We start from the raw sequence: 21,108 nt of genomic DNA, 5'->3' as shown, positions 1-21,108 counted from the left end.
CCACCGCGGCCCCGCCCCGGCGCCCGCCCCGCCCCCGGCTCGCTGCCCGCGGTGCCTTTGATGTTCCGACCCGCCGGCTCCCAAAGCTGCTGTGCCCCGCGCCCTCGCCCCGCGCCCACTGGCCGCTCAGGCGGAGTCAGCGTGCGCTCCGCCCGCCGCGCTCCGGGCTCGGAGCCCCGCACCCTGGGCTCGCCGCCTCCCCGGCCGGCTCCGCGCCCCGCACCCGGCGCCCCGGCGGGCGCAGCGCACCATGCCGCAGCTGGACTCGGGCGGGGGCGGCGCGGGCGCAGGCGACGACCTCGGCGCGCCTGACGAGCTGCTGGCTTTCCAAGACGAAGGCGAGGAACAGGACGATAAGAATCGCGACAGTGCTGTGGGCCCCGAGCGGGACCTGGCGGAGCTCAAGTCCTCACTGGTGAATGAGTCCGAAGGCGCGGCCGCAGGCGCTGGGGTCCCGGGTCCCGGCGTCCGAGTACATGGAGAAGCCGAGGGAGCGCCCGAGGTGAGCCCGGCCCGCTCCTCCCCGGAGGACCTCGTCCCGAGTTGGTTTCGTGCGGCCCCGCCCCCCCCCCCGCCCGCCCCGCGGTCCTCGTGGGTCCCATCTCTGGAGCCCCTCCTGTTCCCTCCGCTCCTCATGGCCCCTCTGCTTCGCTTTGCAGGCCCTGGGACGGGAGCACACTTCGCAGAGACTTTTCCCGGACAAACTTCCAGAGTCCCTAGAGGACGGTGAGTTTTTGCGCGGCTGGGGAAGAAGGCGCTAGAAACGGGGGTAGGGGTTTAGGGGGCGGGTTTCCCGGGCGCCACTGAGCTGGAGTCACTTCCGGTGCCCTGACCTTTATAGGAGTAAACAGACCCCCGCCATCTCCGCCTCCCCTCCAGCCCAGGTGACTGACTAATCCTTTGCCTTGAGGAGCAAGCCTTGGCTAAGGTTCCCAAGCAGGAGGGTGGGGTAGGGAGTCAAGTCCTGGTGGCTAAGTGGAGGTCTGGACTCGGGGGTCTTTCCTCAAAAACTTGGCTTTGCGGATATTTCCACCCGTTCGGAGGTCGCCGTTCCCTGTCAAGTCACGAACTTGAACGGGACCCCTTGGCAGGGTTTTGTTGTTTTTTTTTTTTTACCCCTCCGGAGGAGACAGCCTTCAGCCCTTAGGAGCAGCTGGCTGGGCTGGTGTCTGACCCAGCTGTGGTTTTTCCAGGCCTGAAGGCCCCGGAGTGTGCCAGTGGCATGTACAAAGAGACTGTCTACTCTGCCTTCAATCTGCTCATGCCCTACCCACCGGCCTCGGGAGCAGGGCAGCATCCGCAGCCTCAACCCCCGCTGGTAAGTGACCGAAGCAGTCAGGCCCTGTAATGGGGCTGGCTACCTACTTGCCTACGCAGGTGACGCTTGGACAAAAAAGGACTTCTCTGCCCAATTCCTAGATGCTCTTGCCCAGTTCACATCCAGAGGAGTCTGACCCAAAAGGAGATCTCTGAAGGAGCGCCCGGGCTCCAGTCTTTCTCACTTGCTGTCAGCCTTTGTCTTCCCAACTTGCTCAAGCAGGTGTCTGTGTTGGCCCACGGTGGGGTTGTGGATGGAGGTCTCCTGAAAACGTTTTTGAGCTGAGCCCATGCCATTCCCTAGTGTAATGTGCATGCTCTGAGCTAGAGCTCTGTGGTTAGCTTTTTTTTTTTTTTTTCCTTCAGAGAAGCAAGGGAGCTCGGGTGTGAGAAGACTGGGTAGGAGACCTAATCTTTTCCATTGCCCAGTTCCACTGTGTCCTGACTGCCGTGTATAAGTCCTTGCTGAGGATCCTTGACACATGGTGTAGGTTTTGAGCGGGCTGGGCTGCTCTCGCACACACCAGGAAAGGTTTGCTAAATGTAGGACAGATCAGGGTGTTGGTTAGGGGTCAGCTACGTGAATCAGTGTCAGGCTTGGTGACATGGCTGTATTCATCATGAGCCATGGCTTTGGCCCTTCAAGGCAAGCAAAGTGTGAAGGGCTAGTTCTGAGCTGGGTAGCAGCCAAATATGATTTTTGAAAAGTTCTGGGGTTCCTGAAAACTACTGGGATTCCTGAGTGTCCTCAGTCGGGAGTTAGGGTGTACAGGAAGCATGGAGGTCTGTTGGGTGTAGCTGTGAGCCCAGTGCAGGTTGGAGCCCCAGGGTAGAGCCTTGGATGGCGAGTGGCAGACCCATGCAGAAGGCTCCCCGGTAGAGGGGTAGGATGGGGAGTCTAGGCCACTTAGCCGAGGGAGACCTGGTAGACTTTGGAAGTGGACTCCATTCTTTACCTGTAAGCTGTGCATGTTGACGGAATGGTCTGTCTGTCTGCCTTTCTGCTCTGGGATGGCTTCTGTCTGTCTGTCTGTCTGCCTTTCTGCTCTGGGATGGCTTGGTAGATGAGGTGCTTCTCTTGTATGTAAAGAGGTGGCTGGCTCCTGACACTGCCGCTTGACAATGACACATGCTCTAGATAGAGACTTGTGCCCTGTACAAACAGTGCTTAACCAAGACAATCTTTTAAAATCCCCTAATGGGTGTAAAGCCATCTGGGGGTCAGTTGGCAGAACCTCCCCCTTTGAAGTCACTGGCAAGCATTGTCTGGGCTGGGACTAGGCTCACTATGGTAGCTATAACGAGACAAAAGGCAGAGCCCCCAGAACCTTGCTGGCAAGGTGGATGTTCAGGACTGTACAGCCACACGGGGAAAGGGCAGTGTGGTTTGGAGGTTTACTCACAGATTTAGCCAGAGGCATAAGCTGCCCAGAGCTGCCGGAGGTGGGGATGAGTTAGCGGCATGACTGTTCAGCCTAAGGGTAAGGGTGATGGATCTCAGAGAGGTCCAAGAGCAGGAGAATGGTGGATTCCCACAGTCAGGACCAAAGTCACCTAGCTTAGGGCTCTGCATATTTTGCTTTGGGGGGGGTCCTTCTCAAGCTACAACAGATGAATAACTACATGTCACTGTTCCCCTGCCCTCCTTCTCAGCCACTGCCCTTACCACTGCCTTCTGGTAACATGGGAGAGGGAGAGTAGGCTCTGGTACTGACTTTCCTGGCTGCTGAGCTCTGCTGAGCAGAGTAAGAAACAAAGACAGTATCAGGGGCTTGTGCTGGAGGGGTGCTGGGTTAGGGACATAGATGCGTAGGAATGCAGAGAGACTATTCGTTATATATGTGTGTGTGTGTGTATACGCATGCATGCACTTGCACACACTTGTGAGTGTGCATGTGTGTAATGTATATGAGGGCAAGCACACCCGGAGGATAACTAAAGTTGGCTCTCTCCGCTGTGACAAGAGTTCTGAGGCTGGAACTCACACCTTCAGGCTTGCACAAGTTGGGTTAGCTGCTAAGCCGTCTTCCTGGCCCAAGAGAGAGTCTCTAGCAAACCTGAGAGACCGCGCAGCAAATAAAGGTCAAAAAAGTAAAAGCAGCTGGCAACTCACGAAGGACTGTGGGTGTTCCGGGGATAGTCAGCTTTTACACAGCAGAGTCGGTCATCCCGTGTTTGGGGGAGCACATCGTCACCTGACTTCAAGGCTCACACGTGGTGCTGGGAACGACACCCTCATTCTCTTAACAGGTAAGGAGTGTCCTGCAAGGATCTTGGGTGCAGGGAGTCTTTTGCCCAGGCTGAGCCTCTCCCACACTTCCTCTGTAGGAAGACAGACAATATGTCGGTCATCCCTGCCTATTGGCCTTGGAGCTAGGCCTCCGCTCTCTTTGCCCAGCCTGGCCTACGGGCATACAGGAGATCAGCAGTTATGCTGAGATGCCTAAGACCAGTGGTTAGGCCTTCCTAGGTACCAGGGAAAGTCTGCTCCAGGGACCCTCTCTGCCCTGTCAGTGGGATGGCCACATGGTTACATCAGAGACATCTATCTAAACAGGTCAGCTTGAGCCTGGCCCAGAGCAGTGAGCCACGTGACCGACCATAGCTAACTGTCCCAGAACGTGGACTCACCCCTCCCTGTCCAAGTGGCCTTTTTGGCATTTGGTTTCCTTTACTCCTTCTATGGGAATGGGAAATTGGTCAGAGTTGACCCCTTAACTGGCGAGGTGGGGTATCTCCTGTAGGCTTGTAGGCAGTTAGTGGCTTAGGCCAATCGCCATGGATGTGTGAAAGTTTTTTGGTTTGGCATTCATTCATGCATGTGTGCATGCATGAACGCGAGAGTTGTTTCCTCCCTCCAGCACGTGTGTCCCAGGGATCACACTCAGGTTGTCTTCTCAGGCTTAGCATCAGGTTCCTGTGTGCTTTTTATCTTCTTTCCTCTGATTTGAGACTCAGAACAGAACTGGGGTACGGAAGGAGGGGACCTAGCTGATGTGCTAGACTAGGTGCTGGGGGCAGGTGCTGGTGTGAGTGAGGTATTCTGTAGGGAAACTCAGGCAAGAGGCTTTGCGTGACAGTGCTATCCCAAACAGGACAGAGACAACATGAGTCTTTGGCCTCTTCTGTGGGCTCTTGTTGGAGCCTATGATCTGAACCGCTTAAGAGCCCTTTACCCTCCAGATGAATGTGATTCAAATGGTAATATCCAGACCAGAGAGACAGGGCAGCTTAGGGGTTGCAGGTAGCTGAGAATGGAGCAGAGGGGTGATTGCTAGTGGCTGTGGGGTTTTTCCTGGGGTGATGAATATGTTTTTAAGTGAGATGGTGACTATTGCGCTACCTTACATATAGCTACTAAAAGCCACGAATTTAGACACTTAAAGTGGTGTATTTTATGGCTTGAGAGTTATGTCTCAACCTTTTGGGGTTTTTTTTGGTATTTAGTTTAGTTTTGTTCTGTTTTCTCAAGACAGGGTTTCTCTGTATAGCCCTGGCTGTCCTGGAACTCACTTTGTAGACCAGGCTGGCCTTGAACTCAGAAATCCGCCTGCCTCTGCCTCCCAAGTGCTGGGATTAAAGGCGTGCGCCACCACTGCCTGGCTGACTTTTTGTTTTTTAAAGTGAGGCTTTTGGCCATGGCAGGGGCTACATTTCCCTGTCCCTAGTCCCCACAGCTCTCTGCTACTTGAATATGTGTTCCAGAAGGGAGACACAGGACTCATGCAGGGGCCCAAACTATCAGGCTCCCATCTGTATTCCTGGGTTGAGGTCTAGGCTGAAAGCCATGCAGTGAACCCTTAAGGGAGCAGGGGAGAGGGGTTAAGCAGGACTCCTGGGAGCCAAGGAGGGGACTCCTGTTGCCTTGTGGGCTTTCTGTCAGAGCTGGGTGAGTGTCAGCCTTCCTCCCAGAGAAGGTTTGCTACGTCTTAATGGTAGCTGGGCACCAGTCTAGAGCATAATGAAATTGGTTAGAGGGAGTTTAGAGTTTGGCTCCAGGGTGCCATGTGACCATAAGCAGGGCTATCCCTGGAAATGCCCATTTATTTTAGAAGGCCCATCTCTGGGTGTGCTAGGCAGAGCTGGCCCCTGCATGGGCCATGAAGGATTCCAGTGAGCAGTGTTGTAAGCTGCTGGTTCAACTGATGAAGACAAAGAAGGGTCCAGCATGCACCGGGGCCTCCCTCTGGACAGCTGTGTCTCCAGATACATTCCAGATCTTCTGTTCTTTACTTTGTCATGCTATCCACCCAGTATCCACATAGATGTTGTCTTTTAGATGTCAGGATGCCTCCTCCAGGGTCCCTTGCCTCTCTCTCCCTCCCAGACCCATCCTTAACCTACAACCACACAGTAGTGACAGGCCTTCTTAGGAACTTGAGTCAGGGTCGGAGGGCATCTCTTGCCTGGAAACACTAGGGCCTCCACTGCTCTTGGAGAAAAGTCTATGCCATCTACCACAGCTTCAGTGCTGAGGCTCCCCATCTTCTCCCCACCCCTCGAAGTAGCCAGCACCACGTGTTGCGTGTAATTTTAAAAACACGCAAGCTCTTTCTCAAGAGCTCTACTTGAGCTCCCTCAGCCTCTCCCAGCTAGCTCCACCAAGCCACCAGTGACCGCCCAGGCTGTGCCTTTTCTCTTGACTACCTTAGTCGCCATGGATGGAAATCACCAGACAGCCTTCATATTTTAAAACTAGCCAGATAACTCAATGGCTGGGCGAAGACTATCCTGCCTCATCCTCCTTGACCTGCACCCACGGTGGAGGCTACAAACTGTAGGTGCCCCAGACCTACGTGTTGGCCACTTCCTCCACTCCACCTTTCTCCTCCCTCTGGTCCCTTCCCTTCCTCCTGTGACCCAGAAGTCCCACCTTTTCCCCTTTGCCCAGCGATTGGCTTCTGCCCCCTTTATTGACACAATCAAGAACCAATTAGGGAATCAATACCTCCCCCTCCAACCCTGTCCTTGTGGGGCTTGCCCCTACAAGATCCCCCTCTTACTTCAGACTTCTGCACCTGTGTCCTCACTCAGGCTCTTCACATGAATACCACCTCATTGCTCAGTCAGGGCTGACTGCAGGCGTCTGCTCTAGGGGTCTCCTGGTCTTCCTCAGGCCTTGGCTGCCACGCTAACCCTAGCAGCTCATCAGACCAAGGCAGTGGGTGCTGCTGTCCCCGGGCACTTACTGAACCTTTCTTTTAACATCGCCTGCTTTCCCTTCTGGACTCTGGACTAGCAAGCACCCTTCTAGAAGCAGAAGGTGGATTTGCAACTTTGCCAGAGAGGTGCGGGCAGTTGGTGAGGGTGTGCATTGGCCATGGCTGGTCTTGGCTCATGGGCCTTCAGATGTCTTCCCATACAGATAGCTGTGCTTCTACTGTGGGCCAGAGTGGTCTGAACGTCTGAATCCTGCACATATAGGGTTCAGGCTACCAGGCTATTACCTGGCTTGTGCCCTGCCCCGGGGGTCTTTGAGTCAGATGTGTTATTCTTAAAAATCACCCACCCCATGCCCACAACCACAAAGGTTTAGTTTATAGTGAATAGTTTTTAGCCCTTATAGTGAATGTGAGGAAATCAGGTTTTGTAAGGATAACGGAGATCTCGTGTCTTTGGCCGCTGAGCCATCTGCGGACCTTTTCCTGGCACTGTCCCCCCCAACCCCCCGAGGCTCCCAGTATGTAAGGCTTTGAAAAAGTGCAGCCCAGGCAGCACCCACGGATCTCCTTCCAGTTCTTTACCTTGGCGTCTGTTTGGATGGTTTTCCTGGATACAGCATCCAGAGTAATTCCGGGCCCAGGAATTGGTGCAGCCCCAGGTCACTCACTGGGTTTGAGCCTATGACTGTTCCCAGGCTGGTTCAGAGCCGCCTCCTGTGGGATATTTGTCTGTGTTGCTCTCCACTCAGTGGGTGGGCAGTGGGGCTTGAAGTTCCCGGGCACTGCATTTCTCTGAAGCCTGGGAGGGCTGTGAGGGGCTGGTGTAGCATTCGGACTGTCTGCTGCCTCTCCTCTGTCCCCAGCTAGGAATCTCTGAGGGTGGCTTTCACTTCACTGCTGTTGGCAGGTTCAGAAGTCTGCCTTTCAGACTCCTGCTTAGAGCTGGGCCTTCCAGCTTCACCCTGCCCAGGGCCAGGGAGGACAGCTACAGCTGCAAATCTGCTTCTGACTTCTTTGGAAGGACAGGGTGAGCTAGCTCACTGGGGCAGAGAGACTGTTCTCGGGCACCAAGGTCAGCACAAAGCCCTGAAGGTTGCTAGGGCCACTAGGACCCAGTGTTCTGTCCCAGCTCTGCCGGTTGCTCTGAGCCATGGGTTTGGGTAGTCACAGGAGGGCGTACGGCAGCGGTGGTGGGGTGCTCTCTGCAGAGACCACAACCCTCCCCTGTTCCTGAATACAGCAAATACAGCAGGGTTGAGTTGAACCGTAAAGCATTCTAGGGGTGCCAGTTCAAAGTCATTTATAACTGCCGAGGTTAGATTAGGCCCAAGAGCCTGCAGGGCAGGGGTAGGGGTAGGGTTAGGTGAAGGGGAGCAGCTGCCGTCCCTCCGAACCTCCGCAGCTCTGCTGTGGTCCCAGAGCTGTAGAGTCACACCCCCTCACACCTTGTGACTGGTGTTTCCTGCCACTGTGTACAAACAAGGCTGTGTTGGAGGAAACAGGTGTCTTATCAGGTCACAGGAGCGTCACCACCCCCCAACCGTACAGTGCTCAGATTCTTGAGGAACAACCTTCTGCCTCTGCAGGTGGGGATGGACAGGGAAGCCAGGTGGGGAGGATCCTGTCTTAGCATGAAGAGGAAAAGCATTTAGTCTGGAAGGTCCATCCTCTGCTATAGATACGCTGCTTCCCAGCTGGATAGCCCTGGGAACGTCACCCACCACCTCTGAGAGCAAAGATAGGAGGGCTCTGCTCTTTGGGGGATGAGCTATCACATGTGAAGTCTGAAGTTGAGCAGAAACTACACTGGAGGCCTGGGACTAGGACAGGCTGCTGTGGACCCTTGTACCTCAGGCTGGGCTGGGGTTCCCCAGGCAGCCACCATCCCCTAGGAGCAGTGCCTGCTAGAACCTTGACTCCACACTCTGTATTTTTGAGTCACATGAATGGGAGGTTACCACTGCCCACCAGAGTTCAGTCCTTGGAAAGACAAAGAGCTGTTCCCCGAGAGCCCCAGCTCTTCTCCAGCGTGCTGCTCAGCTGGATCAAATGCACACGGGTGAAAGGCTGCGGGGGCAGCTGCTGAGGCTTCCTGAGAGAAGAGGCGTCCGCGGGGGCGAGTGGGAGGACGTCCTGGGTGGGGCGCAGCAGAGCAGCGGAGAGAGGCCTAGGTGGGCTGCTCTCGCATCACCGGGACAGACCGCACCCTGGGGTCCTTGAGGAAGGTGAGATGAGGCAGGGGCAGTGCTGCCAGGAAAGGGTCTGACATGTGACCTTGAGGGCCAGGGCCTCACTGATTCCAGAGCCCGGGAGGGGTGGGTGATCACATGCGTTGGGTTGGCAGCCTTGGCAGGGCAGGGCGGTGCCCACCACAGATGGTTTGGGTTGGACATGGAGTCGGAGGACCGTGGCAGACAGAGCTGGCAGCTGGGGCAGGGTGGACGCTGGGAGTGGCATGGCGATTGGAGGAATATGAACAGACCGTGGAAAGGGTGAGCTCTGGGCAGAGAGAAATGAGGGGCCAAGGTAAGGCCAGAGGACCTCCAAGGTGGGCACTGCTGTCATTCACACCATTGTCGAGCCAGTCAAGGTGGAGAAGGACGTCTGGTCAGAGTCCATCTAACAAGGATCAGAGGGCCCAGGGTTATGGAGGGCTCTGGAACCTAGTACAGTCTCTGCTGCCTCTCTTCAGTTGTGGCCTCTCCTCACACACTGTCTCTAGTGGTACATGCTTTTAATCCCAGGGATTGGGAGGCAGAGGCAGGAGGATGGATGTGAGTTGAAGGCCAGCCTGGTCTACAGAGTTCTGGGACAGCCAGGACTTAATAATCCAACCTCAAAAAGTGCAAAGCAAAACAAAACAGAAAACAGAAACCAAAAACCCACAACTGCAAACCACCTAAAAACAAACAAAAAACAGTCTCTAAAGAGATGATGTTAGGCTGGGGGTGTAGCTCAGTTGGTAGGACCTAGTCGGCAGGCACAAAGCCCTGCCTGGGGTTAATCCCTGAGTTCAAGGCCAGCCTGGGGCTACATTAGACCCTGTCTCAAAACCAGTTACAAATGTGGTTTGGGTCGTCGGCCTCAGACTGAAAACCTGTCTTTAGCCCTGGTGGGCCCATCATCTGTTGTGTAGTGTACTGTTTGCTTGTTTTTGGTGGTAGTGGGGCTTGAGCTATATCCACAGGCGCTCCTTTCTTTCCACACTCACTTGGTGAAGTCATGTGGAAGGACAGTGCTCTTAACCTGCTGCATCATCTTTCAACTTGAACCCACCCTGTGGCACCTGCAGCTCTTGAGCACCTCTTTTTTCGGCCTCCTAAGTAGTAGGGACTACAGGCTTGTGCCACCAAAGCTTAATAGGGTTTGCTCTTGTCAGAGGTTTGTACCCATCGACTGCCGCTGCTCCATTTGGTACCCAGGCCCTCAGGCTGGAGGACGTCTGTTACTTGTTGGGGGCCTTTGCCTCAGCAGAGCTGGGAAGGGTGTGAGCTTGGGTCCCTTCTGCCAGAAGGCTGCTCTTGTGGCCTGTCCCACCCATGGAGACTGCCTCCCTGGACTGCACCCAGATTCTGCCTTAGAGCCAGAGCCAACCGGGTGACACAGCCTTCCCTCGAGGCCCTGACTCTACAGCCAGAACTCCCTGGAGATCAGAGGAAGCAGACACGCTGTCAAATAAATACGCTTCCTCCTCAACCCCTCTCCCCCCATTAAAACAGCCACCTCCCTCTCCAAGGACAGGGAAGCTGTCTGGGCCCCACACTGTCTGTCTGCTTCCAGATGACGTGTGTATAGCAGAGACTCCAGGCCTGGGTGGGCAGGTCCAGGCCCAAGGGAACAGTGGGTGTGGGCTCAGGATGTTCATGGTGAGTGTGAGCAGGCCTGGGGGCCAATGGTGTTGGATCACTCCCTTCAAGCTGGCTTTCCTGTACGGGCAGCGGGTTGTGGTCACCTGTCGACCTAAGTGGGTGTCGGTATCCTCTCGTCAATGGGTGGGAATCCTGTCCCCAGCAGGATTCTTGAGGTTCCGATAGGTATGCATTGGGAAGGTCTGTTAATAGCGTGGGATTTGCTGGCCATCGCGAGGACCAGCCTCACTATTAGGTAGTAGGGGCCATGGAGAGGGAAGGACAGGTGATGGGAACCCAAAATGGAGACGCTGAGTAACTCTGACTTGTCTCTGGTGTCAGGGGCCCAGCCTCCTGGCCTGCTGGGCCGCCATCTGAAACGCATTACTGATGCTTTGTAAACTCCCATCATTCAGCCACATGAAAGCCTCAGACCTAAAAATAGCTGCTCCCAGAGGACGCCCCGCACTGGTGGGGCTCAGCTGACCTCTGCACACAAACCCTCCTCCATGCCACCTCCTTTGCCCAGCAGCTCCGAATGGCAAGCTGCACATACCCACCCACCCACTGTGGGCAGTCACTGCCTGAGGCTGCTGTATCTAGACATGCTCTTCCTCTGCTGGCCAAGGCTTCAGGCCCAAGGCCTTACCTGAGGCGGACTGTCTGGAACAGGGGAAAGAAAGACTGCTGGAGGGTGTGGTGCGGACCCTTCTCTTGTCCTGGCCCAGAATCTGTGGGAGGCCCCATGGGCAGCAAGTGGAATCATCAAGGGCACCGAGACCCAGCCTAACACTGACCTGGTCACTGGCTAGTGTGGCACAGGACAGTCACTGGCTGAGGCGCTGGGAAGGGAAGGGTGGGCCTGTGTGATGCTGGGCTGGGTGGAGAGCTAGCAGAAGGGCCTCAGGCTGACTCCTTCCCCTGCTCTCTGTGGGTTCCCTCTCCCTATGGTCTCTGTGACCAACTGCAAGCCACTCTTTTCTCTAAAAATAAACATGCTTATGGGATTGGGGGAAGCTTTGTAACTATCAAAGGAAATAATAGGGTGTTTAAGAAAATTACATTGCGTTTTAAATAACCAGCATGAAAGTCATTAAGTTTGAAGTTTCACTCAGATCAGATGGCTCTGTGGCCTCCCGGTGGCCAGGCAGGCAGAGGGTGGGTGGGCCCCTGATGCTTCGAGGCAGCCTGTGGGAAGCAGTGGGGGCTTTGCCAGGCATGGCTGGACACTTGGGGTGTGCTGGTTGCGGTAGCCACCCCAGGGCGTGATGGTAGGCTTTGAAGCAGTGTGCGGCCCTGGGAGCTGCCTGCTGTGGTGGGCAGCCCTGTGGGTGGGGATGTAGGGAACAGATGAAGTAGGGAGATCCGAGACCAAAAGGTTGGTGGCTACATCAGCTGAAGCATGCAGGGACTGTAGTAGCTCTGATCAGAAATGGCTGGGAGAAGAGAGTTGGCTGTATCTGTTCCTTTTAGTATGGGAATTTCGGTACTGACGCTCAGAAAACAGAAACATCTCATGAGTCTAGATGTAGCTTCCTTTATGACAGAACTAGAGAGAGAGAGAGAGAGAGGAAAAGGAAAGAAAAGAAAAGAGAAAAGAAAAGAAAAAAAGAAACCTGTAGGTTCCAAGTCCTTGCCTGGCTTGCTGGAAGCCTCCCTAGGTTTGGTTCAGTTCCTGGTACCACATAACCTGGGTAGAGTGGTTAGACATTCAGAGTCATCCTCTACTATGTAGTGAGTTCAAGGCCAAGGCTACACAAGGCCCTGTTTTGTTTTGTTGTTTTGTTGGTCATGTACATTTGCAACAACAGTGCCAGGGAGGCAGACACAGGCTGACCCTGGAGCACTCTAGCCAGCCAGACTCTCTGGGCAGCTCTGGCTTTATTGAGAGAGACCCTGTCTCAGAAAATAGAAAACAAGGAAATCTTTGACCTCTGGCTGCCATATACACGCATACATTTGTACACACGGTCCTCTGCACACAGGCTCATATATATGAGCACATGCATGCACACGCATGCGCGCGCGCACACATACAGCGAGTTCTAGCATTGCTAGGGAAACTGAGGCTGAGAGAGGTAGTTGGTGGTCAGGATTTGGACGTGGCTCTTCTCTGCTGTCCGAGCTCCCTGCTGCTGGCTCCCTTGGTTCTAGAACATGAGGGACAGGAGCAGTGCTGGCTATGGAGCTGTGTGGCTCTCCTCTGACCCCAAGAAGAGACTTGGCTCGGCCTGCACTCCAGGCTCTGGGCCTGAGTTGGCTTTCTCCCTGCACACCTGGCACGGTCCGTCCTCCCAGGGTGAAGAGGGCTGCACTTCGTGATTAAGAGACATGAGTCCATGTCTCTCTCCCCCAGCCCCCAAAGAAAATGTCAACAAGAAACAGTTTGTAAATGACCTTTAAGGTTGAGCCAGGTTTGGTGTGTGACAGAAGATGGTTAGAAATTATCTGCTGTGGAGTTTTCTTTGCCAGCTTGGTCCTCACTTAGCCCAAAGTCTGCTGCCTGGCCTCTCTGGCTTGAAGTTTCCGAGGCTCCAAGTCCTTAGGAAAAGGTGGGCAAAGGAGATGGTGGGCAATCCAAGGCCTGGGTGTGACACCTATGAACAAACTTCTTGAGAGCCAGAGCCTCCTGCCAGCCTCATGGGGGCATTTTGAGGACAATGTTTTTTAACTGTCCCTTGTGGTTACTGCAGGCCAGAGAGAAGTTCAGAAGCTTGGCCTGATTGTGACCAGGCAATGGTCCAAAGGACATTGAGGACCGGCATTCCCAACTTGGCATGGAGTTAACTTTCCTGAAAAGCCTTTGTCTAGGGACAGGGCTTGCTTTTGTCGTTTCATTCTCTTTTTGATCTTAAGTACAAAAAGAATATTAGCAAACACATGTAAGAACTCACCTAGGCCTCGACGCGTCCCACTAGCTCATGGGCATTTTATAGACACCAAGTGTGGTCACCAAGAGACTTGCCCTGCGCAAGTGTTGGAGGGGTGACTTGAACCCAGCTCCTTCACAGTGCCCTGCCTCTCTGTAGGCAGCATTCCTGGGACAGACAGCTGGTGCTTTTGGCTCCCCCATGCTTCTGCCTCCATGCCCTTGGGTAGGGGCACTTCCTACAGGTGAGCGGTAGTGCAGTTTTACATGAGCCCCTAGCTCAGCCTCCAAAGGGGCTTCAGCTCAGACCCTGTGGCTGTTGGAACGGCACAGCCCTACCTCTGCTTATTATACTGGGTGTAGGGGCTATGGCAGCACTCCAGGGCTGGGACCTGCTTCTCGCAACTTCTTTCTGCTCCTTGTCTTGTGACCTTGTGGATGAAATGGCTGGATTGAGTCTACACAGAGCTCCTGGGCCTTAACCCAAAGGAGCTTCAAGGGTCAGACCAGAAGGAGCATCCTTGTGTGGCCTCCAGGCAAAACTGTCTTCTTGAGGCAGTCTAGGCAGCCCAGGTGACTTGGGGGCCCCATGCTGTCCTTCATGGACTAAACTGGGGCAAGAGGTCTCCAGGTCTCTCTCCTCCACATTCTTACTACTGCCCACCATCTTCCCGTCGGCTTCTTCTGAGCTACACAGGCTACACAGTCAAGACCCTGTCTCAGAAGCAGCCAGCGAGATTGATTTGCAGAGGGCTGCCAGCATAAGTGCTGCCCGTGAGCTCTGGCCAAGAGCTCAGGGCTGGACTCAGATCCAGACTGGTCACTGCTGGCCGTAAGACTTGAGTGGCTCACCAGAATGTTCTGTGCTTCACCATCCTCATCTGTAGAATCTTCGTGCACAACACAGTGTCTTGTGAAGACCGGTAGGAGTCTGGCACAAGGTGGAACTCTGTAGACTGCTGGACACACAGCCAGCCATTGCTGGACTGGCAGAGACCACCAGCTCCAAGTCTGCACCTTGCTTCCTTCCTATTCTGGGCCCTGCATCTCTACAAAGCCTCCAGCTGTGCCCCCAGGGCCCAAACCTGCTGACATGCCTCCCTCTCCCCATTGCTAAGCCCAGACATCGTTGAGGCTGCATCCATGGTGGGAGGAGCAAAGCTACTGCCTGGGCTTGGGGCCTGCCCAGCCCTGCACTGCTTGCAGACTCCGCAGACAGGGTGTTTGTAGTGCTAGCTAGCAGCTCAGCTGCAGCAGCTCCCGGAAGCTTACATTTTCCTCTAAAAACATCCTGTCCTGAGGGGCGTTTACCTCAAAGAGGAGGAAGGAAAACACAAGCAGACAAATGCATAGAACCCACAAGAGGCCATGGGCAAGGCCACTCAGCTTATGAGGGTTCAGCTCAGTCTAATGGTGCCACTGGGTTAGGCAGAGAAACCACAGGTTTGCCAAGGCTGCGTGCAGGGACTCTGGTCCTCACCTCCAGTGAGGCAGGTCCATTATCTGATTGTCGGGCCAGGAGGCTAGTGGACTAGCCACATGCTGTCTCTGCAACCATGGCAACCTTGTTGCCGACAGGTCGCTCTAAAGCCTTCTCTTGGTATAGGGTGTGGCCCAGCTGTCCCCCAGCCCTCTCAGCTCTGCTGGTCCTAAGGCCATGGCCCTGGTTCTGTAGTAGGTATCTGGCACAGGGTGTTGGTGAGACACTTATAGGTTGTCGTGCCTTGGGCAGTAGAACCTGCGGCCAGAGCTGGGGACTAAAGGAGCACAGCCTGCTCCTCTCAGCCAGTCTGAAGTATGCCTGCAGAAGAGGGTCTGTGGAAATGTGCAGGTCCAGCCCTGGTCGAAGTCATTTGCAGGACCCCTGCAAGCTGGGACACTCACTCTCATGGGCTCAGGCACTGGCGAGCCAGCTAGTCAGACTCCCAAGCACACACAAGTTGCTGCTGCTGACGATGGCTGGGTGTGGAGACAAGAGTGAGCACTGAGGAAACTGTTGCAGTGGCTACCACTGGACTGTTTCAGGGCACTTAGCTGAGGATGAAGTCAGCCTGCAGTGTTCCCCAGATGAGGCTTGGGCTTCTGTCCGTGTGTACCTTTTCTAATTAGAGCAAAACACCATCTGAACTAGTGGCAGGTCTGATTGTGACTATGGTCATTGTCATTCTCAGAGTGCCTCAGGTGGTTAGGGTGTAGAAAGGAGAAAAGGAAGGGGCTCGGATGCCAGATGGACCCCTGACCCTAAAGTGGTCCCAGTTTCTGTATGCTGCCATAACACTAGGTGAAGCCCCAGACTTCCCCAGGGCAGCAAGTCTCTTTGAACATGTGCAAACCACGTGTGCAGGTTGGTTTCATCTGCACCGCTTTCAGAGAACCAACCTGGGTTCTAGATTTAGTTCAGTGACAAAAATGAAAGGCATAGTTCCAGAACATAGGGAGGAGAGAAGGTGGGTGAAGACACAAGAAGGTACCAGCCATGTGTAGAGGGTCGAAAAGTTCTCTGATAGCTAGAGAGATGGCTCAGAGGTTAAGAACACTGACTGCTCTTTTGAAGGTCCTGAGTTCAAATCCAACCAGCCACATGGTGGCTCACAACCATCCGTAATGAGATCTGACGCCCTCTTCTGGTGTGTCTGAAGACAGCTACAGTGTATTCACATACAATAAATAAATCTTTTTTTTTTTTTTTTTTTTTTGGTTTTTCGAGACAGGGTTTCTTCTCTGTGTAGCCCTGGCTATCCTGGAACTCACTTTGTAGACCAGGCTGGCCTTGAAAAGGAAGGCAGGAAGAAGGAAAGAAAGGAAAAGAAAAGAAAAGGTCTCCCAGAAGCAGTCTCCTCGATATGAGGCAGGAAAGAGCACTCCAGTTTTTGGTGGCTGGTACAAAGAGTGAGAAAAGGAAAGTTTATAGGGGTGTGGCTAGCCAGCATCATTGATGACAAGGATCCTTGAAGGGTCCCCAAGGCTCTGTGCTGTAGATGCCATTCTCTCCTCACAGAGCCTCGCTTCAGTGCCTGCCTCAGATGGTCCCTAGGGGCCACTCCCAGCTCTGTAATAGGAACTGGAGACAGCCCCCTCTCCTGAGGGACAGTGGCGAGTGTAGTGGAATGTGCAGGAATTTGGGGCACCAAGAGTTTCCCAGACCTTGTGAGTGCAAAGCCTGGAGAGGCAGCGATGCCCAGCTCTCTAGGATGCTCAGGCAGTTGCGTGCCAAGCTGGCCGACCCTTACCTAGGTTAGAGGTGGTCATAGGTCTGTGTGGGAGCCAGCATGACAAGGAGCAGTAGGAGCTGTGGAGTCTTTCAGGGGTGGGAAGAGGCATTGAGACAGAGATCTGGGTGTTTAGGCAGACAGGAGCATGCCCAGGGTGGGCACAGAGATATGCTAGGGCCTCAGGGGGCATATATCAGGTTGGTTTCTGGCGACTCCTTTTAGAGCCAGGGGAACATGGGCTCAGCACAGTGTATGTAAGCTAGCCAGGTTGAAGGGAGAGATTGGTTCAGCCTCCTCTGCCCATACTCTGTCCATAGTAATCACAGGTCTTTGCACTGTAGCTATTAGCAGCTGAGCTCTGGCTGTGACCTTATGCTTCAGTTTCCTTCCCTGCCAGTGGTGATAGTCACTGTGCCTGCATGGTAAGTCTGCTTGAAGCGGTGTGTCTGGTGCTCAGAATTCTGCCTGCCGGGAGGGAGGGCAACACTCAGTCATTAGCAGGTGCTGCTTGTAGCCTCAGACATTCTTTGCCTGACACAAGCTAGGAGCTCGGGGACACATCCTGATACTTGTTTGAGCTTATGGGTCCTAGGTGTTTGGGGATGCTTCTTTTGGCTCTGCCTCTGCCACAGGGCTTTCTTGAGAGGATCTGTTCTTCTACCCCCATCAAGCTTGAGGCCAGAGGAAATAGCAACTTTCTTCGCTGGGAAAGTGTTGTGGGGCTCAAGAGCTTGGGGGTTTTCAGAGTCAACCGTCAGAGGCAAGGGAGTTTCTCTGCTAGTGGTGACAGGGGCTCTCAGAGAGCTCTCAGCCTTGTGAGCAGACCGCTGCGGTCTGCAGGGAAAATGCCGACTGTGTTTATTTTTTACCTGAACCTGCAGGAAGTGGGAGGCTAGGGACAGCCTAGCTGGGCCCAAGCTCAGCTCTGAAGCAGAGACCTGCTCAGGGCTCCCCGTTTGTACTCTGCACGGCCTTGCCCGGAGGTGATAGCCAGGCTAGGGTTCAGAAGATCCCTTTGGGACAGTAGCTGCAGGTGGGTGTGGGAGAGTCTGGGATATGCCAGCAGCAGGAAGGACCTCCTTGTTGGGGGGTGGGGGGGAGAGCTGGCCACCAGGTGGCCAGCAGGCTAGATAGGTCCTGGCAGGAATAGCAGGGTAGCTGCAGGCACCCCTGAGACTCCGAGTCCTGGACCTGTCCTGGAGTGCCCCAGGCTGGTGGGAGCAGCTGCCAGGGCTCCAGCAAGGAGTGGGGTTGTGGAGTGTCTGATGCGGCAGAAGCACTACGTGCAGTTGGGTCTCTGCCTCCTGTATGAAGGTTTATGTCCCACTGTGTCCTTCCCCTAGTAAGGAGATGAGGGACTCTGCTGTTGAGGTGCTCAGTGCCTGGGGGGGGGGGGACAGTTAACCTGCCTCCTTCCCTTGGAGGCTAGGGACAGTCACCTGAAGGCAGATGAGGGAGGAGGGCTCAAGGCCCTGAACTTGCGGTGCATGCACCAAGCCCTAGGCAACCCCACCCTGTTGTCTGGGAAGTCTGGCGCTGAGACAGTCTTGTACTGAAGCCCTGGAGCGGGACGTTCTGCTGGCCTAAGGGGGCAAGGAGCCTTGTGCCAGACGGTTCCCCCTGGCTAGCACCAGGGCGAGGAGGCAGACTACATGCGCTTGAGAAGAACTAGCCAGGACCTCTAGCTGCTGGTGGGTTCTGTGCCCCACCCTGCCCACCCAGTACTTCTGTGGTCTGTCTGCAGACTTCTGATTAATAAGGCTTTACCCCCCCAAAACCAGGAAACACAAGTAGGCAGTACAGGCCCATCATCCCCAGGACCCCCAACTTACACACACACACACACACACACACACACACACACACACACACACACACAGAGAGAGAGAGAGAGAGAGAGAGAGAGAGAGAGAGAGAGAGAGAGAAAAGGCAGGAGTCACACACACACAAACACTGTAGGCAGGAGTTGTAAGCTGAGCTGGTTTTCTGAGGCGTCTTGAGGCTGGAGCTGCACTGCACCCTGGGGCTCAGGAGGCAAAGCTGGGCTTGGGGGCTTTAGGCAGTATGAGGGGTGCAGTGCGGTGAGGTCCGAGTTGCCACCAGGCTGCTACCTGCCATTCTCTTGGAATCTGTGAGGATGAAAAAGACCTTAAAGATTGTTGTCAGGAAGCTTCCTGTCATAAAGGGCCTCAACAGGTGCTCCTTAAAATTAGGACAAAGCTTGGTTTAAGACTGATAGGTGGGAGCGGGCGGTGGTGGCTCACGCCTTTAGCCCCAGCACTAGGCAAAGGCAGGCGGATTTCCGAGTTCAAGGCCAGCCTGGTCTACAGAGTGAGTTTCAGGACAGCAGGACTATACAGAGAGACCCTGTCTCGGAAAACAAACAAACAAAAGACTGATAGGTGGGCAGGGCGGATATTGTCACTTGCGCCCAGGAGGCAAGAGAGGCTGCCCAGGATCTTGGCGTGCCAGGACCAGGAAATGGTCAGCAGCGCCTGGAGCTTCCAGGCTCCCTTCACACCATCGTATACCTCAAAACCTAACCAGTGGGACGCCTGGACACTGTAGGTGATGCTGTCACTAGGGAGCTGGGGGTGGTCACACAGAGCTCTCACCAGGTAAGGAGACAGTCAGGGTGGCTTTAAGCAGTGGCGTGATCTCTGTGTCTGCTGGAACCTGGCTAGGATGCAGCTCTCTGCTCTAAAATGGCTCAGTGCTCCAGGTGCGAGTGATGGCTCAGCCTGGTTGAGAAGGAGGTAGGAAGTGGTTAGAGTCTAGACTTTGAAGGTGGACCATTAGAATCCGCTGAGAAACTGAACATGGGGTCAATGTCAAGAACCACTTGAATGTTGTCTGCTCTGAACATTCAATTAATGGAAGAATGGAGCTGCCAGTAACTGAGGAAGTCCACAGCATACCGCAGAGTCGAAGGCTGTGATTTGAGGAAGGATACAGCTCAGTAGTAGAACACTTATGTGAGTGTCCAGCTTGGAGACATTTTAGACCTGGAGTTGAGTAGGAGTTAGAGTAGAGTTCCTGGCAAAATGTGACGTCAGGTAGGCATGTAATATGTAATACGCACCTTTAATTCTGGCACTCAAGGGGCAGACACAGGCAGATCTCAGTTGGAGGCTCACCTGATTTTGATCTACAGAGTGACTTTCAGGACAGCCAGGGTTGCATAGTAAGCAGCAGTCTCAGAAAAAAAGAAAAGAGAGTGTGGGGTCAGGAGATAGATGCTGTTCTCTTTCTTGTTCAGATTGTATTTGTATTGTGTGTGTGTGTGTTGTGGAGGCCGTCACATTTCCTGCAGCTCTAGTTACAGGTTGACATGTGCTCATAACTGCTGAGCCATCTCACCAGCCTCCAGCCTGAAGATGTTACAGCCGCACCCATGTGGATGGGAGAATCGACTCCAGGGCTAAAGGAAGAGTGGCCTCTGAGGCTGGAGGGAAGTAAAGCAATTGGGTATTCTGAAAGTCACGTGACGGAATTCCTGGTTTCAAGGAAGAGAGGAGGAATCCGTTTCTCACGAGGGCACAGTGTTGGGGACTGACCTCGGCATTTTGGAAGTCATTGAGGATGCTAACAGGTCTTCTTGGGGCAAGAGACAGGCTAGGCTGAGGGGAGACTGAGAGCTGAGATCTGGAGTCACTGAACAAGGCTGGACCTACTAAGGGTTCTCTGGAGGGAAGAGTAATGAGGTGATAGGTGGGAGATGGATCACAGACAGACAACAGCCTGTTTGTGCACTAGTGGCATGTGCCTGACATGTGTCCATGCATCTCACAGTCTCTCCTCCCATAGTGGACAGACATACTATGTAGCTCTGGATGCTGCTGGCTTGGAACTATGTAGACCAAGCTGGCCTTGAATTCAGAGATGCACTTGCCTCTGCCTCCTGAGCCTGGGATTTAAGGGGAGCGCCAACATGCCCAGCTTCAGACGTCAACTCTTGTTTATCTAAGACATGGTGGCCTGAGATAGCCCAAGACTTGAGGGGAAGGTACAGCTGCCTGCTTGGAGGCAGGAATGCAGGGAACGATGGTAGGCCGGGATGTCTGTGGTCTACTGGAGCTGTGCCCAGCTAGAGGCCTCATGCCCACCCAGCTCTCCCTCAGGCTTTACCCCGGAGCTGCAATAGCCTGGACCTGTGCTAGGCCATTGCCTTCCGGAAGACACCCGCGATCTGAGGGTTGTTCCACTGAAATGCCTGCAGCCAACTCGTCTGCTTTATTTCTCTTAGGTGTCCTCTTTACTGTCTTGTTCCAAGATGTCTCGTTTCTTCCTTTTGTGCCGTGGTGAGCAGTCACTCAGTCCTGTGTGCTCTCAGCCAACAGCGTTTCAACAGACAAGTTTGTCTGGGTGGAAGTTGAGCCCCTGTTGTAGATATCCACAGACCTCTGGCCTGCAAGGGCATGCACACCAGGCCTGGCAGCGACTCCTTGTGGCTGAGCTGGGAGCTCTCTCGGCCTGCTGAGTCATCTCTTGACATAGAACCATTTGACTGTGAAAAGTAAGAGTCTTGCAGTGCTAAGGAAACCAGAAGAATGATGTCTGGACAGACTGTCCCTGGAGGGAGCCAGGTACCTCCTGACCTCACCCAAGTCAGGGGTCAAAGGAGGTTCCTGCTCCGAGCCACACATGCCGTGGGAGCTCAGGTGGGACAGTCTGGGAGCTGTGGAAGGAAAAGGCTGCAG

General features: G+C 54.3%; 1 protein-coding gene across 4 annotated transcripts in view; it reads left to right on the top strand.

The window, feature by feature from the left end:
* Positions 1–249: 249 nt before the first annotated feature.
* Positions 250–21,108, top strand: part of Tcf7 (transcription factor 7) — a 30,604-nt gene continuing 9,745 nt past the window's right edge. For all 4 annotated transcript variants that reach the window (XM_021176652.2, XM_021176650.2, XM_029483044.1 and 1 more), the window contains exons 1-3: positions 250–502; positions 660–726; positions 1,194–1,318. In XM_021176652.2, coding sequence (XP_021032311.1) covers positions 251–502; positions 660–726; positions 1,194–1,318 — 444 coding nt within the window. In that variant the 5' untranslated portion in view covers position 250. The remainder of the gene's footprint in view (positions 503–659; positions 727–1,193; positions 1,319–21,108) is intronic.

This window comes from Mus caroli, chromosome 11 (genome assembly GCF_900094665.2).
Source record: "Mus caroli chromosome 11, CAROLI_EIJ_v1.1, whole genome shotgun sequence".
NCBI lineage: Eukaryota > Metazoa > Chordata > Mammalia > Rodentia > Muridae > Mus > Mus caroli.
The sequence above is the reverse complement of the archived record's forward strand: the minus strand, read 5'-3'. Positions and strand labels throughout refer to the sequence as shown.